Below are 19,839 nucleotides of genomic sequence, written 5' to 3' on the forward strand. Positions count from 1 at the left end.
AATTGAGCTGCAAGTCATCATAGCTTCATTGTTATTAATGATAAATGCAAGTAAATCATAATTTTAATGTTTTCAAGAATATTTAATTTTTGCTTTAGCTGCAAGGGTATATGAACTTCGGCTTGCCGAAGTTTGCTTCCTTTCTTGTTTTACTTTAAATAAAACAAATCTACATCAAAAGATTTATTTATCTTCTGCTGGCTCTGCGACACAATCATGCATGCAAAATGTGCAGGACTTGTTGGCAGAGTTAGGGATTACATTGACCTGCGGTCTGGGCTCAAGTGGTCATGTGAGTCCTGCAGGGAAATGGAACTTGAGATGATTGGCTTTATGAGGTAGACTCGTGACGGTTTTAAGAATCTTTTTTGAGTTGTTTTAAACTCACTCAAGGGTTAAACTCGGTAAGTGAACAATTTAGTATGAAAAAAACTATTAAGTAAGTCACCTAAGCGTAAAAAAAACCGAGCCCATTAGAACGGCCGCTTCTTTAAATTCAGTAACAGAAAAAGAATCTGCCCCAATTCCAATTTTAAATACTTGTAATGAGTCTTTACCGGAACCAAGTTCATCAGCCCCTGACACTGGAGAAGTTGTAGAGCAGCCCGGTGGATCAAAAGCTTTACAACCAGCTTTACAGCCAGCTGTTCCTAATGGTACTACGTGCTCTGAAGTACTCTCTTCATCAAAGTAAAAATGTTCAAAGTGTTCAAGGTGTTGGAAGTGGTAAAAAGAAACTTTCGGTTGTTCCCCATAGGAAACAATTAATTGTTATGGAGTTCATTCAAGAAAAATACCGATCTTCAAACATAACAGTTGCTTTTAACGTTCTAAATAATGGCCTGATGATGAACCTATAATAAGATAACATATAATAATCGGCCTCTGGACACTTCTATGTTTCTTGCCTATCAAAATGTAAGGGGAATTAATATGAAGTAACCTATGCTGTTCGCTGACTCCTCTGCTATTAAAGAACATATTTTAGTCTTCACAGAAACTTGGCTGAAACCGGAGATTTCTAAGTCCGAAGTTTTTCCAATCAACTTTAACACTTATAGAACAGATCGCGTTTCTCGTAGGGGAGTTATTGTGCTTATTTCTTCTAACTACAGTCTTACATCGGAGATAATTCAGACTGGTTACCCTAATGAAATAGAATTTGTAAGTGTTTCCTTAGATGCCTTATCTATCTATCTATTTATCTTATCTGTCATCTCCTACTGACTTACTTGTTTGGACGCCTTAGTCAGATCATGACTTTGTTGATGGACTTTTAGACCTATCGTTACAACAAATTAGATTTATACTATAACTCTTTAAATAGGCCATTAGATCTTGCACTTGTTTTGGATCCGCCTGTGGTCGTTGTATCATGAATTGACCCTCTAGGATCGATACAATCCCACAATGGAATTTAAAATTTTCCTGCCCTGCCCTGATACCTTTTCCCATTAAGTTTTTGAAACTAAAACGATAATAATAATAAGCTTAACTACTTGATTTCCGAACACAACTGGACAAACTTATACAATTTCATGGATATGAAAAGTGCCACTGAATTATTCTATACCGTTTTAAACACGTTTTTTAATGAATACGTTCCTGACAGTTTTCCTTTAAGATATAACAGACCTCCGTGGTTTACACAAGAGCTTCAAGGACTTAAAACCTAAAAACAAACACAAAAATTACAAAAGGACGGGCCAGCCATCTAGATTTTCGAAATATGTGGTTGCTCGATCGGATTTTAAAGTTCTTACAGTTAATGCTGTTCTATGTATTTGAACCGGTGTAAAACCGAATTTTCAAATAATCCAAAGCAATTTTATAACTTTGTAAATGTCAAGCAAAGAAACTCCGCTTTGCCTTTATAGGTACGCTTCAACCCAACTGAGGCGTCTTCTGACTGTTTGTAAACCGATTCTTAAACTGTTTCAACTGTCTACCTCAACAACAGTTTTTCCAACTATCTGGAAAGATTATTTTATTATTCCACTCCATAAAAAGGGAGGAAAGTCGAATGTTCAAAATTTTAGAGGTATTTCTAAATAGTCTGCAATACCTAAAGCACTTGAGCGCATTATTACTTCTCATTTGCAACATTTGTGTTCCTCACTAATATCACCTTATAAACATGGTCCACGATCCTACTTGAATTCCCATCTATTATAGTTAAAGGATTTAATAATAAAATGATGTTATATATACAGATTTTAGAAAGGCTTTTGATTGTGTTAGCCATTCTCTTCTTTTATTTTAATTAGATCAGCTCGGGCTTTCGAATAATCTTTTAACTTAGATTTCAAGTTATTTGAATAGAAGAACTCAGAGGGTTATTTTTAAAATCGCAGTTTCCAAGATGATTACCGTTACATTTGGAGTGCTTCGGGGTAGACGTCATAACTTTTTCCTCAGTATTTATGTATGCTGATGATGGTAAGCTTGGTTTGTCCTACAATAGTTTTCATTAGAGTTTCGGTTTACAGTCTGATATTGATTGTTTTCATAGATCGTGTCAATCCAACCTCTTAAATCTGAATTGCCTTTTATAGGGGTACGCTTTCATTTATAAGCTATCTTCATAATAGGCCACTGGACCGAATATATTTGGTCAACGATTTAGGAGTTCTTCTTGACTTAAAATTAAAATTCGACTGTCAAATTAAAAGTCTACTGTTAACAGGGCTATTAGTGTTTTTGGATTTATTAAGCGATGGTCAAAAGAATATGACGATCCTTATACAAATAAATTATTATTTAATTCACTTGTCCATCCTAATTTAGAATATTGCGCTTCCGTTTGGAGTCCGTAATATCAAGTACATATTGATCGTATTGAGTCGGCACAAAAAAATTTCTTCTTTTCGCCCTACGTTGTTTGAACTGGGATCAAAACGTAAGGCTTTTTCTGGCTTCTCCTTTAAGTGATATCTTAAGGTAATTAAATTTTTAGGATTGACTTAGTTCCTCTCTTAAATGAATGAGTTCATTGCACTTTTTCGATGTTTCTGGCCTCTAAAACGCTACAAAAAATATAATTGCTCGATGGAAATATTTATTTTTATTTTATATATGACGATTTCTCGACCACAGTTTTACGAACAATTTTGTATTGTTTTAAGTGATCTTTAAAAAAACTGAAAAGAATTTTTTTATCTCTTTGCTTTTTTTAAATTTATACTCAGACTCTTACCACTGGTGGGGGAAAACAAGAGTCAACTATTTAGCGACCTTAAGCAAGCGTTTTTACTTATCTTTTGTCCGCCGCACAGGAGGTTCATGGTGTGAGACATATCTTTAGTGATAATATTTGGCATCTCAAGTGGCCTGCACTTACAGATTACAAGTGCTAAGAACTGCACCCATGTCTTGTTTTGAGTAACAGATTTAGATCGTTTAACATCACAAAACCCAAGGCTTATAAAATCTTATACTTTATGGTTATTTGTGTTCTTCTGAAAAATATGAATCTTTCCAAATCGTACTTTTTTATGCATACCTTGATCAGGGTAAAAGCGCGTGCCGATCGGACGTCTAAGTCCACAGCTCCCATTGAAACAATAGGGTGAAATCGCTTAAAATTTTATACTTTTCAGGATATTTTGCTCAGTATATACGCTGCTTCGGCCAAGTCTGCAAGGGTATTAAAACATCGGCTTGCCGAAGTTAGCTTCCGTCCTCGGAAAAAAAAAGAAAAATTTTTTTTAATAATTTTATTTTAAAGGTACGGTTTTTTCCATTGGAGCATTATGATATAGTCGTCCGATTTTAATTTAATTGAATCCGTAGTTATAAAATTAAAAACATCAAAGTTATTGATATGTTTCGTAAATTCAAAAGAATATGCATCATTCTTCTTAAAAGTTATTTCCTGGTATCAGCCCTTCTTATGAAAACTCTGTTCCTATTGCATCACTTACAACATGTACACGCACATAATACTAACACACTCAAAACATTTATAAAAGACTGCGAAGGAAGCCGAATAAAATCACTTGCATATTTGACCTCAACCCGATCGTGTCTTCTTATTAGTTTTGTGTATTTCGTGTCGGTAGTCTAAATTTGTAGAGATCGAAAGAAAAAAAACAATGCCTAATAACAATCAGTTAAACTTTGAAACATTGTTGGCTCAACAGCAACAATTCTCGCAGCAGCTGGAATGATCGCAATTATGTTGATGGAAAGGAAGGCAAGATAGTGCTAAAATCGTGCTCCGGCTGCGGTCACTCACACACAAATGTTCCAGAAAGGGACACATAGCTATCGTTTACCTCTTCAAACAGGCCTGCAAAGACAAAAAAGTCAAAAAAAAAAAAAAAAAAAATGAAAATAAAGAAGTTAAATTTTATTGAAATTTTTTTTTTAATATTTTTTTGTTTCCATGGAAGCTTTATGTTATAGTCGTCCGATTTTGATGAAATTTAAACCGTGATTCTGAAATATTTAACCATTACTAAATGTCGAAGATCTAATAAAAAAATTTAAAAACAGCAAAGTTATAATTTTTTCATTTATTTTTCCGATTGTTCCTATGGGAGCAATATGCTTTAGTCGTCCGACCCGGCTTGTTATGACTTATACTATATACTTATAGTACCTGCAATAGAAAGACAACTTTTGGGAGAGATTTCATGCAGATAGCTTTAAAACTGAGGGACTAGTTTGCGTAGAAACGGACGGAGAGACAGACTTGGCTAGATCGACTCTCCTAAATATACTTTATAAGGTAGGAAATGTCTCCTTCACTGCGTTGCAAACTTCTGACTAAAATTATAATACCCTCTGCAAGGGTATAAAAAATGTACTTTATTAGTATTTAATAAGTTTTGTAATCGGCACAAAGCTGAACAATAAAACCAGCTTTGTTATTTAACAATTCCAATTCAGCGAACCGACTACGAAGCTAATTAAATAAATATAAAGTAAATTTTTCAGTAAAACAAATAATAATCATCACAAAATTTGATATCTGAAATTTTTGGAGGTGATTTTGTTAAACAAATAATACCAGGTTTTATTAAAGGGCTATTCCAGATGCCGTGGCCAACTCGTTGAAACCCCAGACAGAGCAGTTGTCTGAGAGAATTTAATTACTCGGCTTTTGAGTAAGAGGATTTCTAAAATTAAAAATCTAGTTCGAAATTTGTTCATCAAACAAAAGAATCAAGCTTTAAACTAAGTAGCTGTCAGCAAGAGTGTCTTCGCCAGCTAAAGCGTCGAAGCTGAGTGCCTATGTATGTATGTATATATCCACGGGCAACGACATCTAGTTGGGTGGCAACACAAATTACAAATTTCCAAAATAACAAAGAAAAATCATATAAACATAAGCTATAATAAAATAAAATATGTTTTAACACGAATTTATTTTTATATAGACACATGTATGTTTAACTACTACAAAGTAATATTTGTTTTCCATGTATATCCGATTATACCTATCGACAATGTCTCTTTCATTACGATTAAACTTTCGACTGATATCATAATACAAAACAAACCAAGCAATTTGTTTTCTTCGTCCACTCCCGAGCGTACCAAATTTAGTTTATTTTTTACCTTTGTGTATGCTTTATTATTGTTTATTAGTAAAGCCTGAGTTCTTTGTTTATTAGTTTTGAGGGGGGCATTGCATACAAATCTGTTGATTAAGGCTCTCAAAAAGGGCAAGAAATGCAAAGTATTTTTAGGTAATCACAGAATGTATACGCTATCTATTTATAACTTTTGTTAAACATATATTAAAAACTGGAAATTAAAAAAAAGGTCTTCATGATTACTATTACTGTGATGCCATTTGATGTTCATTGCAATCCACATTTTTTTCGAAGGGTCGCTGACATCTGACTGCCCCGCCACCATATGTCAATCTTTATGGGTACATTTTTTAAGATACTTAAAATGACAATATATAACGTGTTTTGAATAATATATTCAGAATGAAGCTCTTCCACCCTTAATAAACTATTGAAACTTTACATTCAGTCCATCAGCTCTGTTACCTATTCACAATATGAGATTAACGATTTTTACAGTGTAGTAAATAAGACTTCCGATGAAAAAAACTGTTTGTTTTTTTTTGAGTAAAAAGTTAAACTTGAGAAATAATTGAAAACAAGAAGGAAAGCAAATTTCGGCAAGCCGAAGTTCATATACCCCTGCAGCTATTGCATTAATTAAATACTTTTGAAAACATTTAAATTATGATTTACTTGAGTATGTGCTAAAAAAAAAACATTGAAGCTATGATGATTTGCAGCTCAATTATTAGATAGTTATTTTATATATTTTTATTATTTCTATGGGAGCTATATGCTATAGATGTCCGATTTTGATAAAATATATACCCTAATTCTGAAATAATTAAACATTTCTATATGTCGAAGAACTAAACAAAAAATTAAAAAACAGAAAAGTTATAATTTTTTTTCATTTATTTTTCCGATTGTTCCTATGGGAGCTATTTGCTATAGTCGTCCGATTTTTTTTGAAATTTAAACCGTAATTCTGAAATATTTAACCATTACTATATCTCGAAGAACTAAACAAAAAATTAAAAAACAGCAAAGTTATAATTTTTTTAAATTTATTTTTCCGATTGTTCCTATGGGAGCTATATGCTATAGTCGTCCGATTTTAATAAAATTTAAATCGTAAATCGGAAATATTTTACCATTACTATATGTCGAAGAACTAAACAAAAAATTGAAAAACAGAAAAGTTATAATTTTTTTTCATTTATTTTTCCGATTGTTCCTATGGGAGCTATATGCTATAGTCGTCTGATCCGACTCGTTCCGACTTATATACTACCTGCAATAAAAAGACAACTTTTGGGAAAGTTTCATGCAGATAGCTTTAAAACTGAGAGATAAGTTTGCATATAAACTGACGGACAGACGGACAGACGGACGGACAGACGGACATGGCTAGATCGACCCTACTAGTGATGCTGATCAAGAATATATATACTTTTAGGGTCGGAAACGTCTCCTTCACTGCGTTGCAAACTTCTGACTGAAATTATAATACGCTCTGCAAGGGTATAAAAATTAATTTGTTTAATAAAATTTATAATCATTACGGGCCTTGCCTAGTGGATTGTAATTCACAAGGAGACATTTACATACAGCGATACCAGAAATGTTCAAACGGGAATGTTGCCAAACAGTTGTTGTTTGGCACGCATCAAATCAGGGTTTTTTTTTTTCATTCTTTGTTCTATTTGAAATTTTTTATCTGTGGTGGCTAGTCCCACAGAGCACCATCAACCATCTCTTTGAAAGATGGTCCGTATGGTTTTGTCGTGCCAATAAATTCCAGTTAATTTCTTGTCGGAGGAATAACGTTCCTAGACAAACTGTAGCCGATGTTTTCTCTGTGCCACTCTAATGTTAAGGCGCGAATAAAAATGAATTGACATGGCGGTCATCTTTGTTTCTGAGAGCCAGAGTTGTTGTCAAATTTAACATTTAACCATTATTTCACAGAATAAAAATGAAATAAAAGCAAGAAAAATGTATTCTTAAAAAAATTCTGTTTAGCCATTGTGACTTTTGACGGATGGTAAATGGCGGATGGTGGATGGTGGCTCTGTGGAAACAACAGTCCACCATCCACTTGGCTAAAGTTCTTGGTTTATTCGATTTTTGGCGATAGACAAGTATACTGTTTATGGCATTAGCAGAGGGAAACCCGCGTGCCAAAATTTCCGAATAAATCTTTTAATAAGCACAAACTCTTTTGAATCCCCTACCGCTCGATTGCTATTTAATTTATTAAGATGGGACTATTCTTTCCCGATTTCAAATGTTGCGGCTATAAATAGTAGTCTCCTGCGAACGCTTTTCGGTGCTTGTCGTCAATACGTGGAAAGCCGACCACGGAGATTTAACGAGATATCGACCAAAATAACCATAAAAAACAGAAAATATTTATAATTAATTATTATAGTTAAATTAAATGAAAAATTTTAAATGAATTTAACAATCTTTAAATTGTATTATTTTTTGCAGGCGCGTTTCTTCTACTAGCCATCGGATTTTTGGCCATAACAGCAGCTACGCTGGTTAAAGTTTTCGAGCCCTACGATTTGATATTCAAATGGGTAAGTCCAAAATTGAATTGCTGTCCTTATGAGCCATTTATGAGCCTGGTGGTAAGCTGAAAAAGTTCAAAACAAATATCAATGTCAAAGAATCATCTGTAATTTATACAAGCCTTTTCCCTGCAGAAGTTAATAATGACGGAGGGGGGCGAAATCTTTAATCTGTGGGCGCAGCCTCCAGTTGATTTATACATTAAGATATATCTGTTTAACATAACCAATGCTAAGGCCTTTCTGGCGGGTCGGGAGCTGCTCAACGTGGAACAAGTTGGTCCCTATGTATACAAGTAAGTTCATTAGCAAAATTTACAAATACCGATGATTAATAATGGTACAAAGGGAGGTAATGACCCACAAGAACATCACGTTTAATGAAAATAACACCATGTCCAGCACACCCAGTCATCCCTTGGTCTGGCAGGATCAAATGTCAGAGGGTCGTCGTGAGGATGATGAGGTTATAATGCTAAATATTGCCATGTTGGTGAGTACTTACTTTTATTAACTTTTATTATAAAGACTATGGTTAAATCTTTAAAATTGAAATATCACCAGAGAAAGGTATCTCGGCTAGCCAAAATATACTTACATATATATAATTAAATTTCCGAACCAAATTTAAATTTTCAATAAAAAATTTTATTTAATTTATTTTAAACTGGTTACAATAATTTTTATACCCTTGCAGAGGGTATTATAATTTCAGTCAGAAGTTTGCAACGCAGTGAAGGAGACATTTCCGACCCTATAAAGTATATATATTCTTGATCAGCATCACTAGCCGAGTCGATCTAGCCATGTCCGTCTGTCCGTCCGTCTGTCCGTCCGTCTGTCCGTCCGTCTGTCCGTCCGTCTGTCGGTCCGTTTCTACGCAAACTAGTCTCTCAGTTTTAAAGCTATCTGCATGAAACTTTCCCAAAATTTGTCTTTCTATTGGAGGTAGTATATAAGTCGGAACGAGCCGGATCGGCTGACTATAGCATATAGCTCCCATAGGACAATCGAAAAAATTTTAATTCTTTAAGATACGGTTTCAATTTCATCAAAATCGGACGACTATATCATATAGCTCCTAAGTAGCTGGAATATACAGGAGCGGGTTTTTAACGGTTTTATAATCAGTTAAATTTTTTCCAAATGCATTCACATACAAATTTCATAATCAGTGTACATGATATCCGATGGAACTCACTCGTTTTATTTGGTTTCTAAATATTCTCGCCAAATGTTCGGACCGATCCTTATCGTTTGAGAAAATGTACGAGCAAGTGAACACGCATACCCACGAACCCTAATATCAACCCCAACCCTCTTGTGCGTCCTGATGACTGCTTGTGCGAGAAGGTGTGAAAGTAAGAAAGGGTACGAGAAAGTGAACCCGCATACCCACGAGCTCTAATCTCAACCCCCACCCACTTGTGCGTCCTTACGACTGCTTGTGCGCGAAGGTGTGAAATTATAATTTTGATAGTTTTGATCAAAACGAGTAATTTTTAATTAAGAATCGTGACAAGTATACCATTGGAAAGGTCTTGAAAAATGCTTTCGAATGATACCAAACTTTTTTTTTTTTAGTAGAGGGGACTTACTTAACCGGCGGTCGGGAGCGGCGGTCGTCGGGTGCGGCGGTTAGCTAAGACACCCTAAACCTGTGGTGCTTGTCTAGGATAAGCCGGATTCGCTGCTCCCGTCAAATATAATCCGGACCGGTTCGAGATATCGCTTGTACCAATAAGATTTATTTTGTTACGGCTTAAACCCCTATCTGTGAAAAAAAAAATCGTTGTTTAAAACAAATTATTATATAAAATATAAAAATATATAATACAATTTATCAAAAAAACAAAACAAAAAAAACCATTTCAAAATGGAGTTATCAGTTGCTTGTGATTTGTGTTCCAAAGATATTGAGCTTAGTGAGTTTGAAGCTCATTATGCCAAGTGTTCTATGCCTCGGAATGCCTTCGACGTTTTAATGTCGAATACGAAAAGAAAGAGGTGTGACCTATGTTCTACCCTTGTAAAAAATTATGAATTTGACCCCCACTACCGCAACTGTAAAGGACCGCGAAATGCTTTCAACGTTTTAATGGCTGGAGGGAACCGGAAAGAACATCAAAAGCGATCAATTCATCAACTAGTAAACCGCTCTAAAACTCCAGATAATGTCCTAGATGACATACCGGAAATTCCGGCTAATGCTCCAGAGGATCAACCTACAACTTCGGCTAATGCCCTTAAGCGATTGAGAGCGGAGGAGAATAAGGAGAAACATCAGTCCAGTAACCCCAAAAAAGGTCGTATTGAACAAAGAATAGAACTTTTATGTCCTACTTGTGGTGAACAGTATATGTCAACCAGGGAACGTCAACATATGTTGACAGACAAGCATAAAAACGCTTCTACCAGAGAAGTTAAATATAATGTAAATATTATTTTGCTCACAGCAGAGACTAAGTTTCCTGTCAAATCATATCGAATTGATTGTGCAGTCAAGGATATGATAGACTTAAATGAATTTTATCAACAATGTCAAAAAAATATAATTGAAATTATAAAGCATTGTATGATAGATTATCGAGCCATAAAATTTAATTTGAGTGTATATGGTACATATGTAAAACAAAGAGATGACGGAGAGACAGTTAGCACAATAAAGCATTTTAGAACTGCATACAAATCTTTATACATTTATGAAGATATTGTAAATGAGCTGAATTCTGCAATAGAATGTTTACTAACATTGAGCAGTGAATTCCAAGAAAAAGACTCTGGCTGGGCTATTCAAAATTTTGACTATTTTGAAACCACCATTATAAAACTCGAAAATATTCCTGCTAGCGGTTACATACAGGCTCCTAAAAAAATAAGAGCCCGAAATGCGCTTATAAACGTTCAGAATACTGACGTATTTTGTTTTAAGTGGTGCATACTAGCATCCATAGCAAATAAAGCCCATGAGAATGCTAGTTTCTCAACACCACAACAAAGGAAATATTCAAGAGAAAAAATGACAAAACCAAAAAACTACAACATTAACATCAATGATGAAATTATTATATATGACGGAATAACGTTGAATTTTTCGGGAATTATATTTCCAATCGATAAACTTGGTGTACGACATTTTGAGAAAAATAATGCGGACTTCAGCATAAACATTTATGAAATTGATGAAGCTGGCGAAAAAATTATTGGACCAACTGTTCAAACAAAAGAAAGAAGACCAAACCACATAAATATTTTGGGTATCGATAATATACACCAAAATATGATGCACTACGCCTATATAACAAATGTGTTTACATTATGTTCATCACAATTTTCCAAAGCCAAATCGGGAGGATACTTTTGTGAAAATTGTCTTCAGTGTTATCACGTTAAAAACACTACACACAACAAATTTGAATGCGGAAAAGTGGCGTCGTTTTATCCAGAGCCTAACACAAAAACGTCGTTTAAAGGATACCACAAGAAATTATCTCCTCCGGTGGTGATATATGCCGATATTGAGGCTGTTCTGGAAAGTTACAGAACATGCCTAAATTCACCATCATCTTCGTCAACAACAAAAGTACAGAAGCATACTGCCTGTGCAGTATCATTTTATGTTGTACACAAATATAATCCTAGTCAAAACGACTTGTGGACATACGACGGTAAATAGAAAAAACTATATTACAAACTAATTAACTATTAGATTTTTTTAAATGATTTATTTATTTAAAATTTATCAAAATTTCAGGTGATGATTGCATGCAAAAATTTTGTACAGCTCTGAAACAAAAAACTTCGAGTCTGTACAACATATATTGGTCAACCCCCAAGAAACCGAGTGTCAGCCCCATAGATGTTCGCGCCCAAGAAGGTAATTGCACCGCCTGTGTGATGGAAATAAATGCGGGCGATCTGGATAAATGCTACAACCAATTTACTGGACAATACGTAGGTCCTATTCATAAGAATTGTAAGCCTAAGTACAAGTTAAGTGATCCATTCTTCCCAGTAGTTTTCACAACTTATCGAAATACGATCTACATTTGTTCATTACAAAACTAGAGGGGGAATTAAGTCCAATACCTTGACAATAAATATTTACAGCACAAATAGATATAAAATTAGATACATAGATTCAGTTAGATTTTTAAACTCAAGCTTGGAAAAACTAGCGAGATATATGGAAGACAAAGATTTTAACATTCTTAATACAAAATTTGAGGGAGAAAAATTTAAGCAAATGAGGAGGAAGAATGTGTTCCCGAATGACTATATAGATAGCACAGAGAAATTTAATGAGACACAACTTCCTAGTATTGATAGGTTTTATAATTCTCTCAGTGACGAAAAATGTAGTATAGACGATTATAATTTTGCACTAAAAGTTTGGGAATCTTTCAACTGTCAGACCATTAAAGATTATTTAAAACTTTATTTAGAAAGTGATGTTTTAATTTTGGCCGATGTATTTGAAAATTTTAGAAAAATTTGTCAACAGATATACAAGTTGGACCCCGTAAATTATGTTACCGCACCATCAATATCATGGGATGCAATGCTTAAATTTACTAATGTACAATTAGAACTAATAAGCGATGGTGATATGTACAATTTTTTAAAAAGAGCAGTACGAGGTGGGTTAACTCAATGTACTCAGCGTATTTCCATAGCCAATAATAAATATTTAAAAAGCTTTGATCCTATAAAACCAATAAATTTTCTAAGTTATATCGATGCAAATAATTTTTATGGATCGGCTATGAGTCAGCCCTTACCGCTTGCAGGGTTTAAGTTTTTAGACAAAGAAGAAGTAGAATCTTTTGACTATAAAAATATATCTGTTGATGGTAATATAGGATATATGCTAGAAGTTGATCTAGAGTACCCTTCCGATCGACATGACCTACATAACTACCTGCCTTTCTGTCCAGAAAATAAAGTTCCGCCAGGGGGTAAGCAAGGAAAGTTGATTGCTGACCTAACTGATAAAAGTGAATACATAATTCATTTAAAACAGCTTCAACTTTGCTTAGAACAGGGTTTAATTGTAAAAAAAATACAAAGAGTCTTGTCTTTTACTCAATCATGCTGGCTGAAGCCTTATATTGATTTGAATACAGACCAAAGAAAAATTGCTGAAAATGATTTTTAGAAAAACTTTTTAAGCTTATGAACAATGCTATTTACGGGAAGACCATGGAAAACGTGGCCAAGCGCCGAAAAGTAGCTTTAGTAAGGCATTACCAATCGCGACAAAATTCACCAGGTTTTAGGCAGCGCATAGCTAGGCATGATTTTCATAGCGTTGAAATATTCGACTCAGATTTAGCAGCAATTGAATCAACACCATCAAAAATTATGTATGATAAACCCATATATATAGGAGTAACTGTTTTAGAATTATCAAAGTGGTTAATGTATGAATTTTATTATAACTTTCTATTAATTAAAAGTCCTTCTACGAAAATAATATATATGGATACAGATTCATTTATATTATCTTCTAAAGAAGATTTTTACCAAACTATAAGGGACAATCCCGACCGCTTTGATACCTCTAACTATAAGCTAGAAAACCAATTTAATATAGTTCTGGCTAATAATAAAGAACCTGGAAAAATGAAGGATACATTTTCATTTATATTATCTTCTAAAGAAGATTTTTACCAAACTATAAGGGACAATCCCGACCGCTTTGATACCTCTAACTATAAGCTAGAAAACCAGTTTAATATAGTTCTGGCTAATAATAAAGAACCTGGAAAAATGAAGGACGAACATGCCGGTAAGATTATGACTTCTTTTGCTGGGCTTAAGGCTAAGGCATACTCTTGTTTAGTTGAGGGAGAAGGAAATGATATAGAATGTATTAAAAAAATTAAAGGTGTAAAAAAATCAGTTATTAAAAAACTAAATCATGAAGATTATATCGAATGTGTTAGACATAAAAAAACATTTTATGGAGCACAGCGAGTTATTCGTAGTAGGTCTCACATTCTTTATACTGAAATTTTAAATAAAATTAGTCTTTACTATAAGGATGATAAGAGATATATTTTAACTGATAATGTAAATACACTAGCCCACGGTCATTTTAAAATATCTCATATATTAAGCAGAGATCAAACTAATAATTAATAATAATAAAAAAATATGTTCCCATACTTGTACAATACAATAATAAAATGTAAAAAAAAAAAATAAAATACAAATAAAAAATGTAAATAAAGTGAAATCAAATTTATTTTCAGTGTTTTATTACTTAAGCAGATCATTTACAGATATCCATGAGTTGTGGCTGGAATCAAAACCGCTCCACTTTACGAATACTTTGTTCTTTTTTCTTATAAGTATTTTCTCCACCAGGTAAGCATTTTTGTCTTTTACTTTTTGAAGTTCCACTTCATAAAACGACCCTTCAATAGGAACACTCATATAGTCTTCTATATCGTAAGTTACTGGGTCTGTTGACTTAACTTTTATAACTTTAAAAACTTCGGTGGACCAATTGGGTTCATATCCCTTCATAAATACTCCCTTGTATTTACTTATTCTAACGAAATCCCCTACTGGAAATTTATGTTTTGGGAATATTTTGGCAATATTATAAACTGATTTTAAAATGAACTCCTCATTTTTAGGGCATACATCTATAGGTTTCATTTTTATAGTTCGATGGTAAGAATTATTGTATTGATCTACAAGAAATTTGATTTTATGAATCCATTTGTATTTACCCTGAATACTAAACATTTTCCACATACGATTTTTGAGGGTTCTATTAAATCGCTCACATATAGAAGCCTTGAGATGTGTATATGTATGATAGTGATTTATATGACATTTTTTCATAAGTTCCCCAAAAGTGGAATTATAAAATTCTTTTCCTTGGTGTACATTTACTATTTATAAAAACAGTTTTCATTGCATCTGCTACATCCGGTGCAGACTTTGTCTTAACTGGTTCAGCGAACGCATACTTTGAAAACGTATCAATAACGGTCAGTAAATATCTAAAACCTCCATTTTCTTTACTAAACGGTATCATTTCGACTAAATCAATTTGCCACGTATCATTTATCCCTTTTTGAACAAATTTTCGGCGTCTAAAGTTTTTCCGAGCGGGCTTATGAATTTCATTAACGACTTGTAGTTTACTCATCTTAAGGCGTTGGTTTGCTTGTATTATTTTTTATTAGAACACAATGATTGCTTAGTTAATAGTGATTGCTTATACACCAGTACATCTCTTTTTATTTTTGAAATTTCAAAACATAACCGAGTTAAATCTATTTGTACATCGGGATCGTAGGAACCATTTAAATCAGATAGTTGAATATCTAATCTTTCCAAAGAAGCACACTTAGGAATAATATGATTATGATAAAGATATATAACTTGCTGTCGTAATATGGAATTCAAACATTAAAATGTTGTAAAAAATATACCCAATCGTAACAAAGATCTTCATGACTCCGAATCGAACTCAATTTTGTTACCATACTGATTAATTACAAAAACGTACTGCTTATCTGATTTCCTAAATCTAAAAGTACACTTTATTGAAGACTTGCGTGGGTGATCAATAATTGAATCCGACATCGAAAAGTCATACTGGTCAAGCTTCAATTGAATATATTCCTTATATGTTAGCAGTTGCATCCATTCGTCTTTATCAAATCCCACGAAATTATTTTTACTTTGCTGCATCCAAACCATGGGAGAAAATTTTCTGGAAGTTGACAAGCCACATTTCAACTTTAAGTTATGAACGACATAATATTCGAATCCGAAAATTACGCCATGGTCCTGAGTCTTTCGGGAAGTTTTATTTCGTTTAGTTAGACACATGTCCATTGGGTTAGAGTACTTTATTTAAACTAAAAATTGGTTCTTGTCTTGCGGGTATATAAAGGCGGTAGCCCTTGCAAACTTACTCCCAGTTGATTAAAAAAACTCATTCAATCATGAACACTCCAAGTCGAAATTCAAGCATTATAGTAGATTTTCAATATTTACTCGGAAACAATAAACAAGTTTTTGTTAAGGAACTAGCATTCATGCCGGCTGGAACTGTGACACCTAATTTCTTTCATTTTAAACCGCCGTTTAATATCAAAGAATTGGATAATGAGACTCTTAAGCAACAACACATAAATCAGCGAAATATAAATGGATTGGATTGGTCAGCTGGTGATATACCGTATACATGACTTGAAGATATACTTTCACCACTTAACAAGTATCAAACAGTTATTGTTCGGGGTGAAACAAAGAAAAACTTTTTAACCAAATATTTATCAACTAACATAATCGATATAGATATTGGAAAAAGTTTAACTGAATTACCCAATTTTTTCACTAATTGTACAATACATAAGATAAAAATTCCACTACGATGTTCATTAAATAATTTGTTTAAGCTTTTTGTATTCTTAGAAAACTCTAATTATGAAAAATATAGTAATGGTGACACATCCGTTTAAGATTTAGTAGAAAATAATTAGTGGATTCCCTTAAAAAAATTTTTGGAAATGATCCCCGCAAAAAGGGATACATGCAGCTTATATATTGTAATTATTGCGCATCTGATACTCATTTCGAGAAGAACTGCGCCAAGAAACGCGATCAAGAAAAGCATAAAAAAGCTTAGTGTAATAAAAATAAATAATATAATATCCTTTTATAAACAAAAATGAAGTAAAACACTTTTATATTAATCTTGAATAAAATAATTTTTAAAAAATATATATATATATACCTAAAACTAAAATATGTTTACACAATTTATACATCCATTCACAATGTTAATTTGCGGGCTAATTTCCAAGAAGAATGATTTTTTTAATATTTCAATTGATCGAATTATTTGGTGTTATGGGGAGGAAAGTGCTAAACCAATTGGGTTCATATCCCTTCATAAATACTCCCTTGTATTTACTTATTCTAACGAAATCCCCTACTGGAAATTTATGTTTTGGGAATATTTTGGCAATATTATAAACTGATTTTAAAATGAACTCCTCATTTTTAGGGCATACATCTATAGGTTTCATTTTTATAGTTCGATGGTAAGAATTATTGTATTGATCTACAAGAAATTTGATTTTATGAATCCATTTGTATTTACCCTGAATACTAAACATTTTCCACATACGATTTTTGAGGGTTCTATTAAATCGCTCACATATAGAAGCCTTGAGATGTGTATATGTATGATAGTGATTTATATGACATTTTTTCATAAGTTCCCCAAAAGTGGAATTATAAAATTCTTTTCCTTGGTGTACATTTACTATTTATAAAAACAGTTTTCATTGCATCTGCTACATCCGGTGCAGACTTTGTCTTAACTGGTTCAGCGAACGCATACTTTGAAAACGTATCAATAACGGTCAGTAAATATCTAAAACCTCCATTTTCTTTACTAAACGGTATCATTTCGACTAAATCAATTTGCCACGTATCATTTATCCCTTTTTGAACAAATTTTCGGCGTCTAAAGTTTTTCCGAGCGGGCTTATGAATTTCATTAACGACTTGTAGTTTACTCATCTTAAGGCGTTGGTTTGCTTGTATTATTTTTTATTAGAACACAATGATTGCTTAGTTAATAGTGATTGCTTATACACCAGTACATCTCTTTTTATTTTTGAAATTTCAAAACATAACCGAGTTAAATCTATTTGTACATCGGGATCGTAGGAACCATTTAAATCAGATAGTTGAATATCTTTGAACACTTTTATATTAATCTTGAATAAAATAATTTTTAAAAAATATATATATATATACCTAAAACTAAAATATGTTTACACAATTTATACATCCATTCACAATGTTAATTTGCGGGCTAATTTCCAAGAAGAATGATTTTTTTAATATTTCAATTGATCGAATTATTTGGTGTTATGGGGAGGAAAGTGCTAAACCAAATTTTAGTAATATTGAATGCTTTAAAGGAGTTCCTGAAACAATCGAAAACGAAATTAATGAGCCTATTCTGTTGATTCTAGACGACTTGATAATGGGTGCCTTTAACAAAAATGTTTGTGAACTGTTTACGAAAGGATCACATCACCGGAATTTATCAGTTGTTGTGGTTATTCAAAATATATTTCATAAATCATCGCATACCCGTGATATTTCACTAAATACCAAATATATAATAGCTTTTAAAAATCCCCGAGATAAGCTTCAATTTCAATGTTTGGCAAGACAAATTTATCCAGAAAACCCAACAGAATTATTTAGAATATATAAAGAAGTAACAGAGCAACCCCACGGATATTTACTTATTGATCTCACTCAGGGAATTAACGATCTCTTACGGTTTAGATCAGACATTTTTAACTCTGAGTATACGGTGTGCTATTCCGAAGAAAATGGTTTACAAAAAGAATCTAAATCGCTTGAAAGCGAACAAACATATATTGTATGTGCTCAAAAAGGCTAGCAATAAACTACGAAAGGCAATAATAAACAATAGCGATAGTGAACTGGTAAAAACAATAGTGGAAATAGTTTTGAACACATTACGAGGAAATCATAAGTTTACTAAAACGCATCTAAATTCCCTAAAAAAGTATAAAAGTGCATTGCGCTACCTTTCATGTCCAAAGCGCACATTAAACTCTAAGAGAAAAGTTCTTATTCAAAAAGGTGGATTTTTACCTATTCTACCTATTTACCTATTACCTTTTACCTATTCGTTGCTCTCAGGAGTTTTTGGAATAATTTTAAAAAATGATTAAAAACAAACATAGTTTAAAAAAAGTAATTTTAATGAACCCCCACACCTTTCAAAAATTAATAAACAACTCTCGAGGAAATGAATTGATAAGTACAAAATTTTTACCAATTTTAAATAATAACAAAATAAGTGATTTTGAAAAATGGCTTAAAATTAGACAAGAACTTAGTTTCTATCAAAATAAAAAACGTAACAAATCATGGAATATTCAAAATGAACAAAAATCGCCATTTATGTCAACCAAAACAACTGAATCGCAAACTACAGATTGGATTGATATAAAACCTACGACTTCTGAATTAAAACCAAAGACTGATGCGACACTTGGGTCCCCTGAAAGTGATGATGAAGATTTTAAATCAAACAAAATTCCTAATTCTGTTAACGTTCAACAAAAGTTTAAGTCTGATGTATCCCTCCCAAAAAAGATAGAGTTCATGGACTTACCTACCGAGAGTGATGGAGAAGATTTTAAATCAAATAAAACACGAAATTTATTGAACGTTAAACGAAAAATAAGAGATACTTCGTTTTTAGACGACAAAGAGGATATCAAAAAACTGGCAGTACCAAAAATAAAGCTTAGTGATCAACAACGCAAATTGAGAGTTAAGCTAAAAAAAAAGAAAAGTTGTCTAGATCGGTTAGAACTAAGCCGGTGCAAATAGGGAAAAACAAAATTAATTGGATATCTTATCAATAACAGAAATTTCAATATAAAGATGTGTTATTCAATTGAGTTGTTTGTCACATTGCTTAGTAATGATTCAATGAATGTATTTCCTGATAATGTAAAATGTGCATTTACAAATATTGTAAATATACCACAAGACATGAATGAATACTGGGAGGTAGGCATTACGGACATATATCTGAATAATTACATTTACAAAACAATTACTAAAGAAAGAAATATAGCTGAAGAAACTGAATTTGTTAGCTTAGTAAATGCTGAAACATTTAGATACTCAAATGT

The 19,839-nt window shown here is 32.9% G+C and overlaps 2 protein-coding genes across 8 annotated transcripts in view; both read left to right on the top strand.

Annotated features, from left to right (window-relative positions):
* Positions 1 to 19,839, top strand: part of LOC128263668 (scavenger receptor class B member 1) — a 294,139-nt gene that overhangs the window by 87,350 nt on the left and 186,950 nt on the right. For 6 of the 7 annotated variants that reach the window (XM_052998748.1, XM_052998743.1, XM_052998744.1 and 3 more), the window contains 3 exons: positions 8,022 to 8,113; positions 8,240 to 8,400; positions 8,453 to 8,597. In XM_052998748.1, coding sequence (XP_052854708.1) covers positions 8,022 to 8,113; positions 8,240 to 8,400; positions 8,453 to 8,597 — 398 coding nt within the window. The remainder of the gene's footprint in view (positions 1 to 8,021; positions 8,114 to 8,239; positions 8,401 to 8,452; positions 8,598 to 19,839) is intronic. The other variant, XM_052998745.1, reaches the window with a different exon arrangement.
* LOC128263670 (uncharacterized) lies at positions 10,554 to 12,181 on the top strand. Its single transcript, XM_052998749.1, has 2 exons — positions 10,554 to 11,772; positions 11,859 to 12,181. The coding sequence occupies exons 1-2, from the start codon at positions 10,614 to 10,616 to the stop codon at positions 12,170 to 12,172; spliced, it is 1,473 nt and encodes a 490-aa protein (XP_052854709.1). The 5' UTR covers positions 10,554 to 10,613; the 3' UTR covers positions 12,173 to 12,181.

The sequence above is a fragment of the Drosophila gunungcola genome, unplaced genomic scaffold (genome assembly GCF_025200985.1).
Source record: "Drosophila gunungcola strain Sukarami unplaced genomic scaffold, Dgunungcola_SK_2 000010F, whole genome shotgun sequence".
Taxonomy (NCBI): Eukaryota; Metazoa; Arthropoda; class Insecta; order Diptera; family Drosophilidae; genus Drosophila; species Drosophila gunungcola.

Excerpts from the sequence above, each read along its gene's own strand:
- LOC128263670 (XM_052998749.1), top strand. The coding sequence starts at position 10,614 with ATGATAGACTTAAATGAATTTTATCAACAATGTCAAAAAAATATAATT. Across the intron at positions 11,773-11,858 it reads CGACTTGTGGACATACGACG|GTGATGATTGCATGCAAAAA; the intron begins GTAAATAGAAAA and ends TCAAAATTTCAG.